Consider the following 23,031-nt stretch of genomic DNA (forward strand, 5'->3'; position numbering starts at 1 on the left):
TTGTGAGGCCATTTGGGTTTGGCTTTGCAAGTTACTTGCAAGATTGTTTGATCAAGAGTTGGATCCCATAATCATATACTATGATAATCAATGTTGTATTAATCTCTCTCACAAAATAGTATTTCATGATAGGTACATGCACACAGATATCATAAATCACTTCACACAAGACAAGATTAAGAAGGCAACAATGAAGCTTCGATATCTTCCCATAGATCAATAGGGAGTTGATATTTTTACCAAGCCCTTATCAAAAGGGAAGTTTTGAAGCATTCGAAGGTAGACTTGCATTAGTGCATAAGATCTTTGTTGCTGAGAAGTCGTGTTAAGAAATGTAGCTTGAACAAGAACTTCTTGCATGGTTTTTAAAGAGAATGTGTAAGAAGTGGTTCAAGATATTTCATTAGTGAACACTTCAGAATAGGGCCCATTTATTCTATTTCGTAATTCGCCTAGGATAAAGTGAAATGTCTTATGTTTTCAGTTGAGTCTAATAAAGTGCATCTAATGCATCAATGACTTGGACTAGATTTAATCTCAATCGTACATCTCAAAATTAGATTAGGGTTTCAAAAAAGCATAAATAATACAAGATAGAGAGCTATTGATAGTTGAACAATTGAACAAGTTGAGTCGCCAGAGGACTGAAGGTACTGTGTAGTAGGAAGAGGATGAACTTGCAAGTTTCTAGTAGGTTGAAAAGGTAGCCCTATAGCAAATCCATGGAATCAATATAGGCACATGGATTCATACAACGAGTTGTAAATCTTGTACAATTGTTGTCTTTCTTTTTGTGCAACGGTAATCTGTAGGTAGTACAACTCATTCTGAGATGATTTTGGTAACTATGCAATTGGTGTTTTAGTAGCATGTGGAGATCTCCTTGTAAGCTTTGATTAAGGAATGAAAAACTGATTTTCAAGTAGAAATTACTTGTGTATGTGAAACTATTTTATGTTTTCACTATTTATGTTTTTGACTTTTGTGTGATTGATGCTATGATTTGAAATTAATTTCCAGATTGGATTGAATTCAACAATTTATGTCTTTTAATAGAGATCATGAGTACAACAACCACTTAGGGTTGGGAAGTTGTACAACTTCTTCACCTCTCTTTGTTTATAATTGTTAGTTTTTCTTTTGAGAAGTATGATGCACTTGTTGAGAGATGGCTGTTTTTGACATCAAAAGGAGAGGAAACTACTTGACAATTTGGATGACAATGTTGACCACTTTATAGGAAGAATATTATCATTTATTGAATAATGTAATCCTTCTTTTGCATCTATTCAGTGAGTATTGACGTCATTGGATTCTTCTCTCCAGACTTTGAAAGACGTATTTAGGGCAATGATTCCATATTGCTCTATCAGATGGGTTATACAAATGGACTTGGTAAATATGTTCAAGGTATTGTTACTCCTATTCAACTTAAGGTGTGGCTAGTGAGAACATGGCTTGGATAGTTTGAGACTTCTTTGGCAGATGCAAGTCACCGAATCCCTTTACAATTGTTATTTTGCAAGAAATAGATCTTACATCACTTGCTGTATCTGCTACTATTTTGTAGTGACTAGACCTTGCACCTTTTAATGACATGCCGAAACCTAAATCAATATCTTTTGATGATTCTTTTCTTGTTGATTTGCAAGATTCACATCCCACGCCTTTTGCACAACCAACACCAGATTTTCTACCATTCATAACTCAAATGTATCAACATTGTCATGATTGAGAGATGAGGCATTCTCTTGCCCATTTAGATGTTGCAATTTTGATTGTTGCACCCATTGGCATAATACCAATCCCTTATACAAACCAACAATTAAGAAGGATATTTTGGATTAGTATGCACTATGAGGACTCATTATTGTTGGATTGAGGATTGATCACGATGATCTTTGAGCGCTTGTTTGACGACTTCATGTCAAATTGTTTTATCCATTGTATATTATACAATCCTCATCATTCTTTTATTGATTGACTATAGCATTTGTCTCTTCTTGACAGTTTTGATGGTAACCATTTTTTGTTGTCCTTTTTTGCACAGACACGACTGTAAGATGCTTTTATGATGGATAGCCTATCTTGTTGCATTTGGTTTTTGCAACAATTGTTGAGTTTTTGATCCTCTTGCTCAAAAAACATGTGGTCTATTGTCTTGGTTTGTGTGATTGGAATCGTTTTGGTTGATATTTGTGTTGAAAATGCAACAAGAAAATCCTAATTCAATTTTGTCCTTGAGAATTAAATTAGGAATAAAATTGTAATTCCACATCACAAGACAACTTTTACGAGTTAACTAAATTAATTTGACTTAGTTGACTCAGTTAATTTGAGTTGAGGGTCTAACTTGAGTCATGTAGAGTGTCTCATATTCTATAGGAGCCCTGGTTGAGTTTATTTTGAGTTGTAACTAATTAATTCAGTTTAACTGAATTAAAGTCAGCTAAATTAGTTCCAATTGAGGGAGGAACTAGTAGGAGGCCAGACAGTGGGGCATTGCTTCATGTGTTCAACTAGTTAACTGATGATTCACTCACAAATAACTCATGTATGTCAGATCTGAGAGTTACCCAGTTGAGATTAGAGTTCAAGGGCAGTTTACTATTAGTTGTATAATCATCCGAATTGTATAGGTGGTGCATGTAGTCAGAGGAAGGCCTATGAGGATTATGCAATTCATATTAAGGAATTTCCCTAATTAATAGGGGGTTAATTCCCAAGGAAACAACGCAAGGAAATAGGGACTTGGGCAAGCAAAAAATTGGTTAAAATATTGGCCTATGCTTGTCTAGGAAGCGGTGAGACATATAAAGATAATGCAGAGGTTGCTAGGTCTTGAGCAAAGCATTGTAATATTCTCATATTTTTTGACTAATGTAATATACAGATAACATGGGTTTTTAGCTGTGGTTTTCCCCAGGAAATCATTGTGTAATGTGTTGATTGAATTCTTTCTCTTGTATGCTTTGTGATTTCACGATCGTTTAATTGTTTCCGCTGATGAGTAGAGTAGATTCAAGTCTATTGTTTTAGTAAATTACAATTAGCAGTTTGAATCTACAAGGAATTTCTACATGGTATCAGAGCGGAAATCACTCTAAAAGAGGAGAATATGAGTTTGTCTTTTGTAGGTGAAATCGAATTTGTAGTATCATTCTTCAGAGTTAGCAGGATGTCGTTCTATGGATTAAGACTCGAATATGCCCTTGAGGGTAGTTCGAACTATATTTCTTGGAAGGATAGGATGGAGGTAGTGTTGGAAGACAACAGGTTGAAGGAATTCATAGACAAAGATATTCCTAAGCCTCCAGCAACAGATGCTCAATATCTAGCAGAGTGGAGGAAATGTGTTGCAAAGACGAGAAGGATCATACTAGAAGGAGTTCAAGATCATATTGTCTCGAACCTCCATGGGAAGGATACACCATATGCAATGTGGCAAGCCTTGATTAACTTGTTTCAGAACAACAATGAGCCAGGAAGCTGGCACTGAAGGACAAGCTTCGGAAGATCAAGATGGAGAAGGGCGACACAATACCACAATACTTGAGCAGGTTCACCCAATGTTGGGATGAGCTTGGGAGTGTCGGTATTACAGTTGTTGAAGATGATCTAGTCATCCTAGCACTTTTAGGCCTTCCCAAGAGCTGGCACAACTACTAGGATTCGATAAATGGGAGGGAGCATCTACTAAAGTGGGAGTGTTTGTGGTCCGACTTAGTTCAAGAAGAGATAAGGCAGAGCACGAGGGATGGAACCTCATCCAACCATGATGATGAGGAGAATTGTGCCTTAGCTGGAAAGGCGAAGAAAGGGAAAGGAAAGAAATTCCAACCCAAAGGAGATTCCAGTCAGGGCGGCAAGAAGGACTTGTCAAAGATTAAATGTTTTCACTGTCATGAGTTGGGACACTATGCCACGAAGTGTCCATACAAGAAGGCCAACAAGAAGCCCTCAGGAGGAGCGACAAGTGAAGCTCTTGCTTCACAATTCGAGTTGGATTTCACCCTCATTGCTTGCATGGTGACATCAATGATGGGTAGTGTGTGGTATCTGAATAGTGGAACCTCATTCCATATGACCGACAACAAAGAATTCTTCAGTGACTTGGAGGAGAAGGACCTACAGATGCACATCGAAATGGGAGATGATGGAAGGTATAGCGCGACCGACATTGGTATTGTTACTTTTCAGAGGGAGTCTGGTTCTCCTCTCACATTAAAAGATGTCATGTATGTTCCGGGTTTGAAGAAGAATTTGGTTTCAGTTTGCTATGTTGGAGGACTGTGGCTACGATGTGATATTTAGCAAAGGAAAGGCTTTCCTTCGTCACATAGCCTCGGGACAAGTGAAGCAGATCGGGGTCAGGTGAAGAACCTCTACAAATTGGATGTAGAAGACTGTGCTGCTTTGAGCACAAAAGCAGAGAAGGTGCAGAGCAGAGACTTCGATGAATTGTGACACAGAAGATTGGGTCACTTGCACCAGGGAGCTTTGAAGATCATGCAACAGATTTCTATAGGATTTCCGATGGGTGCACTAGAGCAGAGAGATACATGCAAAGGGTGTACATTGGGGAAGTACACCAAAGCCACCTTTCATGATAAGGACAATCGAGCGCAAGAGATCCTTGAAAGAGTTCACTCAGATGTGTGTGGACCATTCTCGACAACCTCCACGACCAAGCACAAGTATTATGTAATATTTGTAGATGATTTCTCATGTAAGTGCTGGATTTTCTTCATGCAGAAGAAAGATCAGACATTCTCTAAATTTTGTGAATTTAAAGCACTTGTTGAGAAAGACACTGACAGGAAAGTGAAGGCTCTCAAGAGCGATAATGGTGGAGAATATGTGTCGAATGAATTCAAGAACTTCTGTGCATCAGAAGGCATTCGACGGGAGTTAATAGCACCCCATAACCCACAACAGAATGGGGTGGATGAAAGGAAGAACAAAAGTATTGTGGGAGCTGCACGAGCGATGTTACATGATCAGGGCCTACCGTTGCACTTGTGGGCTGAAGCATGCAACACAACTGTATATGTGCAGAACAGGAGTCCTCATTGGATTCTCGGGATGAGTACACCAAAAAAATCTTTTTAGGCTAGAAACCAGATGTTGCACACTTCAGGATCTTTGGTTCATCAGTTTATTGTCATGTTGCCAAGGATGCAAGGAAAAAGCTAGAGCCAACAACTTAGTTGGGCATATTTGTGGGGTACACTGATACACCTCACAGTTATCGGGTGTACTTGCCATTTCATAGGATGACAGTGGTTCGTAGAGATGTGAAGTTCGATGAAGAGAAGGCCATGAGATGTTCCCTTGAGAGGGAGCTTTAGTTACATGCAGATGTGATGCCAGCCTAAGCCGACTTTACCCATAGTATGCATATAAAATGCATAATCTCATTTGTCCCAGGAATTTCAATTACCGTGCCTAGTCAAAACTTCATAAATTAAGGTTTAAGATCCCTTGATTAAATCTCATGCGGAAATGTTTTAATTGACTGTCCATAGTCTTAACCTTAATTAATCCTTTTGAGCGGAACTTTATTCAACCCTTCTTAACCTTTGGTTAATTCTTAATATCCGCTCGTCTTAACCATACCATGGTTAGACTTTGGTAAAACCCGACTTAAACCATAATACCTTTGACTCTGCTATTTCTATTATAACTCTAGTATAATAGAAATATTACATAAACTGCTTTAAACCTTACCTTTCCGCCATTCCATGACCTTGCACATTTTCCGACGCTCACCTTTATCGCATTCAGCCTCCACCGTTGATTTCACTCCATCAGATCAACGACTGTCGCGTCATATCGCCACTTAAACCCATTCATCCGCCGGAACTCAAATCACTTAACTCGTGTTGATAAACTTCTCGGGTCCGCTCAGGCCCAAGCCTTATCGGCTTCAATCTCTGCTGTTGATCTCACCCTTCAATCTGACGGTTGATGATACACCCGAGCATCGTATATCACAAATCACATTTTCTTAAGGCCAAGGTTCATCCACTCATGACATATTGCGATGCGAAACTAATTGGCGATCCCGCACTGTTGATCAAAGCACACTTGATCCAACGGTTAACAGCGATATCGGGTGAGGCACTTGCACGAGGATTTCCCGCCCTTACGGAGCCGATAAGGAATGTAAATCCTTGATCTATAAATGTTCCTGTCCAGTTTTGAAATTAACGTCCGATCATTTTATGGCCCGATATCCGTTGGATATAAGAGGCCATCAATCTACGACCTGCGGGACTTCAACTAGCACACGGATTAAAACGGCCTTAACCCCTGCAGTTGACTGTGATCTAAAAGTTTGAATATGAGATCGACTGCTAGGAGTGAGTGCGGGACTTCAGCCACTATCAAGAAAATCCGTACTCTCCTACTCCCGCAGTTGTTGATCACCGTCGATCTAACAGAATTGTTGATTTGACGATCCAAATCTATTCCTCCGCCATTCTTCTTATACCATTAATATCTGTCGATCTAAACGATCCGACGCTCCTGTGCACGTTTACTTCCTTCCTCGTTCTTCCCTTTACTTCGTTTTTATGCCGTTTCTTCAGTGTTCTTCCGTGGGTTCGGGTTTCTTCCAAGGTTTCAGTCTTTAGATGTCCTACATCACAACTTCCTCCTGAGCTTAACTCCGCATGCTCTTAACACAATCACTCCTGAATCTCAACTGTGATCCTTCGAATGGATTCAAGCGATCCATTACGATCCTTCATATCATTCTTCTTCTCTGTGTTATGCTCGAATTCCACCTGCAACCTCTGTTACACAAAACTTACTCTAGTTCACACACAGATTATAACTAAATTACTCCATACACACAAACTCAGAATCAAGTTGTTTGTATTAATAAACAGGTATTTACATAGGAACTCTCTCCTTGGCCTGATCTTCTGTATCAGTGGCCTCTGTTTTCCTAACTGCCCGTAGGCTTACAATCAAACCTCTAACTCACAACCTCTAACTATCTAACTTGACTAACTTTTTCTCTACCTTTTTGGCTTACATTTATACAAAAGGATTCTATAACCAATTCCTGGTTTAGATCCATAAACTTCTCAACAAAATCCTAAAATCTCATCTTTATCCCCAAGGATCCTCTTTAATCCACAAATCAGGAAACCAACTCCTAATCTAAGATTTACAACTGATTCTCAAATCTCTCAACTATCCTAAATCTCTCATGTTCTCCAACATTCGAGAACATTTACAAATATGCCTCACTATACTTAATTAAATCCCTATTCTAGCTTCTCTCATTAAAATCACTCAAAACCTTAATAATTACATTAATTCAACACTTAGGAAACCAACTTCCTTAAAACACAAGACCCCCCTATGTCTACTAAAATACAATGATTCTTCTGAGCTGAATGCTCCTGCATCAAGATGGGGAGCTTTTAGCTCCAAAGGAAGAACCTTAGGATGATGCAAAGGAGCAAAGAGTGGAAGCAACCTCCACGACCAAGCTCAAGTATTATGTAATATTTGTAGATGATTTCTCACGTAAGTGCCGAATTTTCTTCATGCAGAAGAAAGATCAAACATTCTCTAAATTTTGTGAATTTAAAGCACTTGTTGAGAAAGACATTGACAGGAAAGTTAAGGCTCTCAAGAGTAATAATGGTGGAGAATATGTGTTGAATGAATTCAAAAACTTCTGTGCATTAGAAGGCATTCGACGGGAGTTAATAGCACCCCATAACCCACAACAAAATGGGGTGGATGAAAGGAAGAACAAAAGTATTGTGGGAGTTGCACGGGCGATGTTACATGATTAGGGCCTACCGTTGCACTTGTGGGCTGAAGCATGCAACACAACTGTATATGTGCAAAATAGGAGTCCTCATTGGATTCTCGGGATGAGTACACCAAAAAAAGCTTTTTAGGTAAGAAACCAGATGTGGCACACTTCAGGATCTTTGGTTCATCAATTTACTGTCATGTTACCAAGGATGCAAGGAAAAAGCTAGAGCCAACAACTGAGTTGGGCATATTTGTGGGGTACACTGATACACCTCACAATTATCGAGTGTACTTGCCATCTCATAGGATGACAGTGGTTCATAGAGATGTGAAGTTCGATGAAGAGAAGGCCATGAGATGTTCCCTTGAGAGGGAGCTTCAGTTACATGCAAATGAGGAGCTTTTAGCTCCAAAGGAAGAACCTCAGGATGATGTGGAGCAACCACATGCAAAGGAGCAAAGAGTGGAAGCACCCACTCATGCAAAGATTTCCAAAGATGGAAGGAAGCACACCATAGAGGTTGACACATTGATGCATGTTGCTAGAGCTAAGTTGCACGAAACGGGGAAACAGGTATGAGTTTCTGAAACGGGAAGCGATACGAAACGCGACCTCCCCAAATTTTGGAAACGGGGAAACGCGAATATATATATATATATATATATATATATATATATATATATATATATATATATATATATATATATATATAAGGACATTTAAGAAATATGTGCAATCATAAAGCATATATGATACATTCTAATTTATTACATTATGATAAAATTGTCAATTGTCAATGCATAAACTATAAGTCTCTAAATTTACATCACATTTACTCATGAATGATCACATAATGAAAATAGAAATATCCAAAATCAGCCATGAGAAATTTCTAATTTCTTGTCTCGTGCTTGATTGGGAGTCTCCTCCTACATAGTCGAACGACCTTAGTGCTCTTGATTAAATACAAGTTTCATACCCTAGTACCCTACATGCTCTTCATTATTGGGAGTCTCCCCTGCATAGAGGGCTTGGTTCTCTTGATTAAATACAAGTTCCATACCCTAGTACATGATAAAATCCAATGGAAACATTGCAATCCCCCTAATCCTGAAATCCTGAAAAACAGATAAGTCTGCTGGATTTTGAGTGAGATCTAAAATTCTACTTTCTCCATATGAAATCCAATGAGGGCGAAACCACTCTCAAACATCCTGAGTCATTTCATGGTAATGTTAAAAATTTAAGTAAAAGGATGAAAATGAAAAATAAAGGAGAATATCACTTTTACTTTAAGAATTTAACATTACCATGAACTGCATATCAACACTAAGGCAAAAGTTCATTTCTATAACTTTAGACAGGCATCTAGAAGCAACTAGAAGTCACTAGGATAACCTAAAAATAGATTAGAAAACAAACTAAATTTAAAAAAAACACAAGTAAAAAGCTGAAACGTGAGTCATACGGCCCTAAAACGCGTTTCAGGCCGTACTGGCCACGTTTCAGTTTCGTGAAACGTGGCAGTACAGCCTGAAACGCGTTTCAGGGCCGTACCAAACGCATTTCAGCGTTTCGTCCCGTTTCCATACGGAAACGCTCCCTTGCCCTACGTTTCCTGCAACATAGTGCTAGAGAGAATGTGGGAGCACCCACATCACAGTGCAGGTAGAGGAGGTCACTAGATCGGTACATTGGCTACATGGCTCATTCGAGGAAGCAGTGTAGAAATCAGTATGAGTTGATGCCGTGGTAGAGGAGTATTGACTTCATTATCAAAAACAATGTTTCGGAAGTGGTCCCAAGACTAACAGACAAGTCAGTGGTGAGTTCTAGATGGATTTACAAGGTAAAGCAAGCAGCAGATGGGAGTGTGGAGAAACACAAGGCCAAATTTGTGGCCAGAGGGTTCTCTCAGGTGGAGGGAATTGATTACGAGGAGACCTTTGCTCTAGTAGCAAGGTACTCTTCAATCAAATCTATTCTAGCACTTTCAACGTAGATGGGATGGAAGATACATTAGATGGATGTGAAGACAACATTCCTCAATGGAGTGATTGAGGAAGAGGTGTACATTGAGAAGTCAGAAGGATTTGAGACCTTCAACAGAGAGTTGCATGTGTGCAAACTCAAGCGAGTGCTGTATGGATTGAAACAAGCACCTCGTGCTTGGTACACCAGGATTGACAACTATTTCACCAAGTTGGGCTTCACCAAAAGTGAAGCAAATGCAAACCTTTACCATATTGTGGTTGAAGGTAAATTGTTGATTATAGTATTATATGTTGATGATTTAATTCTAACAGGTGATGAGAGGCTGGTCAAATAGGATCTTGCAAGAGAATTCGAGATTAAGGACCTGGGGCTCATGCATTATTTCCTTGGCATGGAATTATGGCAAGGAGATGAGGAAATGTTTGTCTCTGAGGGCAAGTATGCCAACAAGATACTGAAGAAGTTCCACATGGAGAGCGCAAACCCATGGAGACTCCTCTAGCAGGAAACTGGAGGAAGGAAGATGCTAGTTCAGGTGAAGTAGTGGAGGCTACTATTTACAGGCAGCTTGTGGGTTCACTTATGTATTTGATAAACACACGACCAAACATATGTTTTGCAGTTAACCAACTTAGTCAAGCAATGGTTAAGCCAACCAAACTTTATTGGAAGGCAGTTAAACATGTGTTGAGATACCTTAGAGGCACCACTCAGTTTGGTCTTTGGTACAGACAAATAGAGGGAGTGAAGCTGCAAGGCTTCACAGATGCAGATTGGGTAGGGAGTCCATTCGATAAGAAGAGCACATTAGGGGGAATCTTCAGTATTGGGTCAACAATAGTTTCTTGGTACAACAGGAAGCAGATATCAATTGCACTCAGTTCAACAGAAGCAAAGTACATGGCTGCTAGTCAAGCAACTTGTGAGGCTATCTGGATGAGGAAGATCCTTGTTGGGTTATTTGGTCAGTAGATGGATCCTACAATGATTTACTGTGATAATCAGAGTTGTATCAAACTCTCCGAGAATCCAATTTTTCATGATTGGTCCAAGCATATCGACATTTGGTATCACCATCTATGAGATTGTGTGTAGAGGAGAATCATGTTGCTGGAGTACATTCCTACAAAGGAACAAGATGCAGACATCTTGAATAAGGCACTTTCAAGAGGCAAATTTGAGTTCCATAGAGGCAAGATTGGGGTATCTGATAATCCCTTTCTTGTTGAGAGGGAGTGTTGAAAATGCAACAAGAAAATCCTAATTTAATTTTGTCCTTGAATTAAATTAGGAATAAAATTGTAATTCCACATCACAAGACAACTTGTACAAGTTAACTAAGTTAATTTGACTTAGTTGGCTTAGTTAATTCGAGTTGAGGGTCTAACTTGAGTCATGTAGAGTGTCTCCTACTTTATAGGAGCCCTGGTTGAGTTTATTTTGAGTTGTAATTAATTAATTCAGTTTAATTGAGTTAAAGTCAGTTAAACTAGTTCCAACTGATGGAGGAACTAGTAGGAGGCTAGACAATGGGGTGTTGGCTCATATGTTCAACCAGTTAACTGATGATTCACTCATAAATAACTCAGATCTAAGAGTTACCCAGTTGAGATTAGAGTTCAAGGGCAGTGTACTATCAGTTGTATAATCATCCGAATTGTATAGGTGGTGCATGTAGTCAAAAGAAGGCCTATGAGGATTGCACAATTCATATTGAGGAATTTCCCTAATTAATAGTGGGCTAATTCCCAAGGAAACAAAGCAAGGTAATAGGGACTTGGGCAAGCAAAAAATTGGTTAAGTATTGGCCTAGGCCTGTCCAGGCTTGCCTAGGAAGCTGTGAGACAGATAGAGATAGTGTAGAGGTTGCTTGAGCTTGAGCAAAGCATTGTAATATTCTCATATTTTATGAATAATGCAATATATAGATAGCAAGGGTTTTTAGCTGTGGCTTTCCCCAGGAAATCATTGTGTAATGTGTTGATTGAATTCTTACTCTTGTATGCTTCTTGATTTCGCGATCGTTTAATTGTTTCCATTGATGAGTAAAGTAGATTCAAGTCTGTTGTTTTAGTAAATTACAATTAGTAGTTTGAATCTACAAGGAATTTCTACACTTCAACAATTGCTTGTAGCTTCATTGGATAATTTTTAGTTCCAACATTCTCTTTGCCATCTTCTATGTCAGTAAATCAATTTTTTGAGGATATTCTTTGATAGCATTGTGGGATTCAAGTTTCGTACTCGAACTATTCATTCGTTTACTTGTTTAAACATGCATTAGCTTCACCAATTTTGAGTTTGGGAAGGTATTTTAGAGGCCTACAGTTCTGATGCAGGATTGTCTGCTTAAACTTGTGTCTACTTCATCGGTTCTAAAGGGGTCATGTGAAGGTGTTTTGTTGTTTAGAGGTTGTGGTTTCTTAGATGGAATCTCGATTGAGAGCATGCTTGCACCTCGTCATTGTGAAGATGTTGTCATCATTGCATTCCCTACTAATTTAAATTTCAAGGGGGATTATTGTATTGTTTATTTGTCTAAGTTTTTGTTACTGCATCTTTCCCAAATCTATTTGTGTTTCTAAGTCATTCTCAAGTGTGATGTTGGGGATATTTTGGCTAACCTTGACTTGTGACTCCATTGCCCCTTGAAAGTCACTTATTAGTGGTTGTTTGTGGACGATCCTGGTGTTAGAGGCCGCCCCAAGGTTCCCATTGGGTCAGTGTCCATATCATATGTAACCATAACACCTCTTTATAAAGAGGATTAAGCCTCATTTGTAATTGTCTCACTTGAGCAAACATATCTCTTTGATGTTATCACAAAGGGTACGTGCTGTACCCATATATGTTATCTTTCATTATGATGTGCGATTATTATTTTAACAAGAACAGGTATATTCGTATTAGAAAATTGTTGCAGCCGCATTGTTCAACATGATAATAGTAGGACTAGCCAAAAGAATATTTGAGATGTGTCTACAAATTGAAACTGACAATTCATAATAACAAAACAATCCTTTGCAGAGGATTTTAATTTTTAAACATGTATATATTTGAACAAATGCTCCTAAAATAAAGCAATATTTACAAAACTTAGACATGATTGAATAAAGGTATGTTGGCTGCAAGCTTCCTCTTGGTTCTCTTCATTCGTCATGGAATTTTGATCCGCTTTCAACATTTCCGCATCCCCTTGCTGCTATTGAATTCTCTCCTATTATTAACCTCCTCCACTATAGACCCAATAGAGAATCTACAAATTGAATGAGTTGTGGAATTAATTCCTACTAGAATAGCAACTAGACGTCACAGAGTTGCATGCTCAGCTTTAAGTTCCTTGATTTGTCGTTTTTGACTATGTAGGGTTTCCATTTTGAAAGCAAATTCAGAATATCCAATGTCTTCTTGGGAGTGCACTCTACTAATTAATGAATATATTGAGTTTCTGTTGTTAGTGATGTATTCCTATTGTTTTTGCAGGACTTTGTGAATTTCAATTGTTTCACATAGAGGGCATCTTCCAGCGTGCCATGCTCCATTTTTGGTTCACAACATAACACCTGTGCAAGCCTTTTTTCACCGCTCACCACACTTATGCCAACAATTATGTTATCAGTGATCACTTAACAATTTTCCAATAGGAACAAAAACAAAGGTTGAGTTGCTAACTTTTGACATAAATTGGAACCTCTGGTGAAGAGTAGCACAATCCAGCCTAGACAAACTAATTGTTAAATCATGAAAGCCATTGAGGCAACCCTGTAGACTTGAGTTTCCAAGCCAATAAGAACCACACAAATCAGAGCCCAAGTCAAAGGCACCTATTTGTTGTGGATTGGGGTCAGCACACAAAAATCCAACAAATTATGGTTCCCGGGATCCACAGAGATAAACCAGAAAGGAGAAATCTCGATGCTAAACCCCCAATTTGAATCCTTATGAAGCAAAATCATGAACCACAGACCAACAATATGCCGCAAATCCTCATGCAATAGATGGATCCAAGAGCCATTAGCCCTCCTGTGTTAGAAATAAAACAATAATGCAAGACCAATAAACAAATAAATCAAAACACATAACATCAACATCACATGGACACCATAATTTTTTACCCTGGAAACCCTTGTGGGAAAACCAGTTAAATCATAGATCTACCATTCTTGGCCCAAAGGCAAAGTACAATGGAGTCTTCATGCGTTTAAATAGGTTACATTACATTAGAATACCATGGGCAAGACCATGGGTTATCAAAAACCCAAAGCCCAAAAACTGCCAATGGTAAAATTACTCTGACCGAGTCAAGTTTACCCAAATTACCCCAACAATCTGCAGGAATGATAAAGACCTGGAGCACTTGATGAGATTGTTCCCACATTTAGCCTCTGTGTGTGGGGGGACTGTAGAATGAATGTGCCTTGGTCATCGACTTAGATAATTGACCACCCCAAGTGCGATATCATGCCAAATGTTTGACATGCAAGTTCTCATAATAATGATGATTGATATAAAACTTATGGGATAAGGAAAGAGACCTCCCCTCTTCTTAATATTGCTTTGCGACATTCCAGAATGGTGGCCTTGTTATTGGTTTGATGGTTGAGCATCCTGAGAATGTGTTAGAACTTAACACTTTTGAACCAGGCAACTTCTTTCTTGATTCACTTCATTATTTTTATTAGAATGCCATTGCTTGGAGGGGAGGCTCTGAGCATTAGTTTGATGATTAGAGTGAATCCCCAATGATAATTAAGTTCTTGATATGCTTGTCATCGATGACCTCAACCCTTGAAAAAGAGCTAATGCCTCTTCTTTATTGTTTGAAGCTTTACCTAGTTCCCATTTGAAGGAGCTTTCCATGTTTCCCTTGGGATCAAGAATGATCCCCACCACACCTGCCACCCATGATGTCTGATTATTAGTGAAATGAGTCTTAGTATGTTTGTTCCATATTAATGATGCCATATCACTTTAATAGAGCTTTTTAATTATCATGTTTCTGGGTATTAGCATAAGCATGTGATTATTATGAATGAACTTTGTATTATGATGGATGATCTCTATGTAGATTTTTAAGCTCTCAACATAACCCAGAGAATGTATAAGTTTATGTGAATGAGATCTGTGATGTGATTTGATGAATGATTTTTAGTAGATTTATGACTTCAGAGCGTTAGTTGTATAGTTGAATTAGTAATCTTCATGCGAACTACAAAATATGTCATTGGATGTTTTCTTTGAGGTCTCTCATATTTAAATTTTGTTCACAACTCTGACCATGGATGAAAGATGGCTTATTTGATTTTCTATGTGATAAGCTTTCATTTTGTTTACTGTATGTTATATTTATTTTCTATGCTTTGGTTTTGACACTGAAAATGGTCTTCTGTTCTCTTTGACATTAGGTTATAGGATTGGTGGAGAAAAGGGCAGATGATCTTGACAACGTTCTTGTAGATACACCAGGGCAGATAGAAATATTTACTTGGTCTGCTTCAGGAGCCATAATTACAGAAGCTTTTGCTTCTACCTTTCCCACTTTGGTGGCTTATGTGATCGATACTCCTCGCTCAACAAGTCCGTCTACTTTTATGAGCAATATGCTTTATGCTTGCAGTATTCTTTACAAGACACAGTTGCCTCTTCTTCTTGTGTTTAACAAGATTGATGTGTCCCACCATCAGTTTGCTTTAGAGGTATGGTCAGCATTGGCATACACCAGCTCTTGAGTTTTAAAATGATATGTGTAGTATGGCCTCAAATTGCAATGTTGTTAGAAATTGTATGCCATTGACATTTTGAAACATCTGAAATAAGTTCACCATCTCATCAGCTTCATTTATTCAGCAAACCTACCTTTGTAAATCCATCAGACAGACTGTACATTAACCTGGAAACCATTACCATGTAAAATATCCTATGTGATGGTGACCATTAGAAAGATAAATTTCATCAGAATTTTTTAATACCCTTGCTAGCAATTTGAAAAGGAAAGTTACTGTATTATCATCCTAAATCAGGACAGTAAATACAGTTCTTTCTAAGGAAAAGTTTAGAAGGAAAACAAAGTGTAGTGAATGCCATTTTTACACACTGTTTCCTATGATGTATACTGCTACCTGTTATTGAGTTATCAAAATATGATGTCAGTTGTACCTTTTTAATATACACAACTTTCTGCCATAGTACTTTTCATATAGCAGGTTTTCCTTTTGCTTCTGAGGCTAAAATCAGCTTCAGTGATTCCTGATGCAGGTAGGGTAGGGTTTTTAGCTGGATTAATTTTAGATATACCAAGGTATTGGGTAGTACGGCTAAGGGTATGATCTATCCTTGTTAGTTCATGAAAGATTTGGCTGATAACTATTGTTGGAAACCCTTCACTATATTAGAAAGCTAGAGCACTTGACACTCCTCTGTCCTCAGTACCTTGCAAGCCCTAGTCTTTGCAGTTGGTGAGTGAAATTCCTACATCATTGCAACTAGAAGGAATTTGGAAATTCTATTAGCACAGTAATGTTCAGCAAGGAGTAATGCTCTTTTTAGTGTAAAAATGAAAAAAGAAGAATAAAAGGGTTCTGCCGACAACATTGCGAGAGACCTATCTCGATAGATTCCCTGCATTGTGCTGATCGCTTGGATCTACCTCTCAAGTAACTCTTTTGTGTGGACTTGATAATAAAGCGATTCATGTTATATCTAAACAGAGTCTTCTCAAGCCAATGATCATGGTGAGGTAAGTGCAGAATAGCATTTTGATAGAATCTTTGGTGGTGTCATGGTCTAAACTCACATCATGGCCAACACAGAAAACCAAAACCAGGCCTCACCTACTCAGAACCAACCTCTTGAAGCCAGAGTTTTTGGTGTTGAGTCTTTACTAGAGGTACGAGTGACACAATGGACAGACAAGGCCACGTGTTGCTGGTGTTAAGTGTCCACTTGCATATTCATATACAAGATCCAAACATTGGTCCAACCAAGTCAATGAAGTGCAGGCCACTTATACACTCTTTGTGGATTAACTCTGCCCACACTTTTAGGATCACAATTCATGTCACCTTTTTCCAAAGGTTGGCATGAACAAATTTGACGGTTCCGATTCTTTGGCATGGGTTACCCAAAGGGAACACTATTTTGCTCTCCATGGCATTCCTGTTGACCTAGAAAAATTAAAAGTAGGGGTCTTATATTTGGATTCAAAATGTTGGTAGTGGTGGCAATGGTATAAGGAAACTTATGGAGGCTACATTGCTTGGACTTAGTTTGTGCAGGTTCTTTATGCTCATTTTGATTGTGACACTCACTATTTGGGATGCTTAATAACTTACTCCAAGCTAGCATAGTTATGAACTATATTGCCACCTTTGAGAATTGGCAATCCACATAGGGGGCCTATCTGATTCATTTTAAAGAATGTTTCATCAGCTGTCTCAAGGAAGCAATCAGTGCACACATCATGATGTAGTGCCCAATGACAGGGCTGGAAGCTTGTGATAACGTTAAAGAAATTGAGAGGGTGATCAATGCCCAAACCAAGTGAACTTTTTTCACTAATCATCCTACTTCCCTTTTGGTGATTACACCCAACTCCCCCAACTCACAACCCATAAGAATCCACAAGTTATCTCCGAAAGAGATGGAAAATTGCTAATGCCCCTGCCTTTCCTATAATTGTGATGAGCAATATTTCAAAGGGCACAAATTTAAAGAACAAAATTTATTTCAAATCGATGTATTCCCACAAGAATACTCAGAAGACAAATCCGTTAAAGACATTCTTGAGCCCTATTTGGCTGATGCTGCTCTCTCCATGGCTTAACTATTTTCTCGCCACTCCAAACGTTGAAGTTGACTGGTTATATCAAGCATAGCAAAGTGATTTTATTAATTGACAATGGAAACTCCCATAATTTTATTCATAGGATGGTGGCCACATAAACCCATTGTTATGTCCATTTTCTGAGGGCTAGATTGTTCTTTGCTTTAGATAATTGCATTTTAATTTTTTTTTCATCATTTATATCACATACACGGTACACCCCATAACATCTTAACATCATTAGCAATTATGTAGAAAGAACAATAACATCAACATTTGTAGCGGGACATAAATGAACAATAGAAGAAAAGCATACACAACAGAGACACCAGTGTTTAGGACAAAGACCAGGGCAAAACCCCACAAGAGGGAAAACCCACCAAATTTTTCTTTTATTAGATATTCATCAAATGTTTCGTTGAGATACAAAGTACATCCATAATGAGATACATTAATCATGTCAGGCTTCCTAGGGCTACCCCGAGTCAGTTCACAACTTCGTTTGTTAACTGACATCCAGTAATCAGAGAAAGCTGCTGCCATAGCACGATCATATATGATATTATATCTGTCATAGAGGCATTATCACATCTGTCACCCATGTCAAGAGTCATCACTGTCAATTATCATTGTTCTTGTCAAGCCATATAAAATATCTATATCCTTCTTGTCATTTATCACAAGAGTGAGATCATAAGAGCAAGGTCCCTGAATCAATGGTCGCTGATAGAAGGTCTTTGACATAAGTATCATAGAAAATGCTATACGAACAAGGTCATTGAACCAACCATGCGAACACTGTTATCCTCTATCATCAGAGCAAGGTCCCTATAGTCATGTATTAGAGCATTGTCATGTTGTATCATTCTCACATTACAGAGATTGTCTTTTGCTTCAGTTTGGAGACTGGTCTTCTAGGACCACAGAGATAGAATACTCGAGTCTATTACGGTGATAGACTCTTATAGAGAACACTATTGTTAGATGTACGAACACATTCATCGTCAAGGTCATTGTAATCCAAACAAGGTTTCTCTTATTTATGGTGATTGTCTTCAAGGTCATCACTATCATTGCATAAGCAGATCACTGTCCTTACTGTAAAATGTCACCGTGTAAACTATTGTTATGTCATACTTTATTATAACGATTATACAAGACTTAAAAATTGCAAGCTCATTGCAGAGGATCTATACCATAAACAAATGTCCATACCATAGAGGATAGAGGAATAACATCTTGACCATACCGCAAAAGAGTGTGTCCATACCACAGAGAATAGCGTGATCATACCATCGAAGAGTAGAGAAACTATACCACAAAATATAACGTCCATACCACTGATGAATAACTTGAAAATACCATAGAAGAGTGCGACCATACCACAAAGAATAGAGCGATCATCCATCGAAGAGTAAGGAAACTATACCACAAAAAACAGCATCCATACCACTGGTGAATAGCTTGGAAATACCATAGAAGAGTGCGACCATACCATAGAGAATAATGTGACCATACCTATTAAAATTGGCAACTAGGGCCAAACTCCACATGGGTCACCTTACTTATGACAGCTAATATTTTTCTTGGATTCCTCTCTCCGAGAGGTATAGGATTGATCTAAAGATCATCCGATTCTGACATGTACAAATGAAGTTATGAATTTATTTTGATTATGGTCAAATTGTCAAGGTCAGCCAGCGAACTTATGTAGGTTCAGAAGTCCAACTCTCATGTCTATTCATCCTCAACGTTGCATATAAATAGAAGGTGACTTTAGCCTCATTTGGACACATCTTCACACTTCTCTCTCTCTCTCTCCTCATTGATTGGGTACGGATTTCTGGGCCTCTCTCTCTCCACACATCCAAAATTTCAGGAGAGCGAAATTTCAGAAGGCCAAAATTTCAAGAGACCGAACTTCTGGACAATTTGACCAAGCGTTGACTAGCATGCGTTGACCTCCTTTGACTGCATTTTTGTGAGGGCTATCTCTGTTTGGGCAGGCTGCATTTTTGGGCACAAAAATCGAGGCTAAACGTTGACTATTGAGTGCAGCTAGGGCTGACCGCAGGAGGGATGTTTGACCAGACTTTGACTGGGTTGAATTTGATTGTAGGGTTGTTTTATCTTGTTGTTTGGAGGCCAAAGTTGATTGAAGTTGACTGATTTGCTGAGGGTCAAATCTGCCCTGTTGACCAGCGTTGACTTTTTTGGTTAGGGCTTTTTTGCTGCTGTTATAAATTATCAGATTTGTAAATTGTACTCTCTCTGTGTTGAACTATTGAAGACTAAAAGAAGATTTGATCAAGGGTTTCCCCACATTGAGGTTTGTCCTTGGCTGGTGCCACATCTTGTGTCCTCTTGTCTTGGCTTGTCTTCTACTATTTATATTTATGTTCTATCTGCATTTTAGTGTCATGTTGATGTGATCTGAATATTGACACTGGGCTAATAAAGAAATTGAAGTAAAATTGCTCTAAAGCATAGAGCATGCCATTGTTGCCTAAAATTAACATGGTATCAAAGGTGAGGTGAAGTCAAGGCCCAAGCAAGAGTGAAACAACAATCACGAAAGACATTGGACAAGGACAAAAGGATCAATGGGTTCCTCATCCTACTTCCCGACTGAAGACAAGCTCCATGATAAATTTGACTATCATGGATGGAAGATGTCTCTTGATTTGACCTTGGAAGACAAAGAAGTAATGGACTATGTGCAGGGTAAAATCCCTGAACCTCCTTCAAATGCACTGGTTGCTGTGAAGACCAAGTACAATAGGGCTGAAGTCAAAGCAAAGAAGATTATCAAGGATTCCATTGACAAGCATTTGGTGGCCCACATCTCCGAATTGAAGACCTCCAAGGAGACTGACGACAGGTTGGTCGGCATGTTCAAGGTTAGTAATGCTAATCAAATTCTATTTCTCAAGAATAAGTTGAAGGATATTAAGAAGGGAAAGGACGAGGATATTCAATCCTAATTCTTGAGGATTAATGAGATCAAGAATGATCTACTCTCGATTGGAAAAGTCATTCCTGACAGAGAACTTACTCTCACCACCCTTGGAGGACACCCACCGGAGTGGTATTTAGAACCACTATCCTCAACGATGATTGAATTCCAGGGTTTGAAGAATTGATGTCGAGATGCATTCAAGAAGAAACAAGAATGGTGGAGCAAGAAATGCCTTCTAATAGAAGCAACCCCATTGCATTCTCTGCTCATGCCAGAAGGAGAAATAATGCAGGGTCTAAAGGTCATTTCCATGGAAAGCCTGGATCTAAGGGAGGAAGGAAGGGCATGTACTTTTTTTGCATTAAGTTTGGCCACTATGCAAGGGAGTGTCCAAATAGAAGGGACACATAGCTTGATGATGATCACAATCATTCCGGGGGCAACTTCAACAACAATGTTAAAATTGGCAACTAGGGCCAAACTCCATGTGGGTCATCTTATTTATGGTAGTTGATATTTTTCTTGGATCCCTCTCATCGAGAGGTGTATGATTGATCTAAAGATCATCCAATTCCGATAAGTATTCATGGAGTTATGAATTTATTTGTGTGATAAGACAATTCGACAAGGTCGGCCAACAACCAAATAAACCCCACATGTGCTCAACGTTTTAGTATAAAAGGAGATCACTTGAGAGTCATTTCACACACACACTTCTATCTTGATTTCTCTCCACTTGTCTCGGGTTTTTAGTGGAAGAGAAATCTAGGAGTGGAATCCTTAGACATTGGAGGAAAAGAGGCAACCCTAGATGCAGATGGAAGGCAGCCCTAGACGCAGATGGAAGACAACCCTAAACACAGATAGAAGGCTACCCTAACGCAAACCTAAAGTAGCCCTAACACAGGATGCCCTAACGCAATCCTAAGGTACAGACAAGAAGGATGGCTTGAGGTGACACGTTGGAGCAGTCTTACGTGCAAATCAGGCTGTAGACTAGAGGTGAGTTTCATGATTGTTTTATGCATAATTTTGGGGCGTATATCTCTGTTTATAAGGCCGCAGTGAGGGACTATTACAGCCGCTGTTGGGAGATGAAGTTTAGGTGGCCAAGAGGCCTAGAAAGGACCTCCTAACTAGGCCGCAATCATCTCTAAGGACAGCGAGGCAAATAGGGGTATTCTCCCTATGTGGTAGGCTTGTTGGTGTGCCCTAATCAGACTAGTACATGCACATAACCCTTGGCAGAAATCAGCAATAACATGCAGCAAAATTGAGGGCTATTTGTGGACAGATAGATAGATGCATGGGACAGCAAGGCAACTAGTACAATAGTGCTAATAAATAGGACAACTGTGACATGGCAGCAAGTGCAGCAAAGAAAATAGGACAGCGGTGACATAGCAGCAAGTGCAGCAAAGTGAATAGGACAATTGTGACATGGCAACAAAGACACATGGACAACAAGAAGCATGGTGAAGCATGGACAACATGGATAACAGTGGCAAGTATGGTGCTGCAAGCAGATGAGACATGTTGTATGACAACATGGTCCAACAATGGCACATGGGGCAATAGTGCAGGATAAGGTGCAGCGGTCATGAGGCCCAGCATTGAGATGATGGATGCAGCATGATGACGAGATGCAACACGATGATAGGTGAAGGAGTCACCTTGGAGAATCAGTTGAAGCAGCATGTCTTCAACTGATCTCATGTATCATCTTCTTAGAGATTATCTATGCTCTTATCTAGATAAGTCAAAGTGTTGACTTCTGTCACTCTCTGTCGAACTATTGAAGAACAAGGTCCACAGGTTTGGAACAACCCGAGGGGTTTGAGATTCATGATCGGGAATCTCATGTGTGCAGGTGGAAGAAAGCCCTTTATGGCTTGAAGCAAAACACCCCAGGCTTAGTATGAGAGGATTGATCGCTGTTTGATGAAGTTGAGATTCACTAGGAGTGAAGCCTATCCAAACCATTTCTCGAAGGTTGTGGATGATAGACCTCTCATACCGGTACCTTTTGAGGATGACCTATTTCTGACAGGTGCAGACCTCTCATGTGCAGAAGTAAGAGGGAGTTGGATTCCGAATGTGGAATGACAAAATGCAAGCCCGTGACTACCTCGAGGACCTTAACTTTCAGAAGTTATATGGTAGTGATGCTGGATTTGATTTGGGAAATGCCTCTAAGTTTCATAAACTCATTGGCGTTGATGTTCTTGGTGAACTTTCGTTCGGACATATGTTTTGCAGTTAGCATGATGAGCTCATATATGGTTGAGCCTCACTGGATTGGTGCCAAGAATCTTCTGAGATATCTTTGGGGCACAATCTCTCATGGATTGAGATACACTGCTGGAAATGTGAAGCTGCATGATTATTCGAATGCTGACTGGGCAGGCAGTGTGGAGGATCGCAAGAGCACTTCTGAGTGCTGGTGCTCTTTGGATTCTGCTTTGATAT

The 23,031-nt window shown here is 39.2% G+C and overlaps 1 protein-coding gene across 1 annotated transcript in view; it reads left to right on the plus strand.

Annotated features, from left to right (window-relative positions):
* LOC149170272 (GPN-loop GTPase QQT2-like) overlaps positions 1-23,031 on the plus strand; it is a 97,272-nt gene that overhangs the window by 30,371 nt on the left and 43,870 nt on the right. The window contains exon 3 of the mRNA XM_089428975.1: positions 15,187-15,477. Within this exon, the coding sequence (XP_089285101.1) occupies positions 15,187-15,477 (291 nt within the window). The remainder of the gene's footprint in view (positions 1-15,186; positions 15,478-23,031) is intronic.

Source organism: Pinus tabuliformis, chromosome 4_2 (genome assembly GCF_031772625.1).
Source record: "Pinus tabuliformis cultivar Carrire ecotype Pingquan chromosome 4_2, CPIR1, whole genome shotgun sequence".
Lineage (NCBI taxonomy): Eukaryota > Viridiplantae > Streptophyta > Pinopsida > Pinales > Pinaceae > Pinus > Pinus tabuliformis.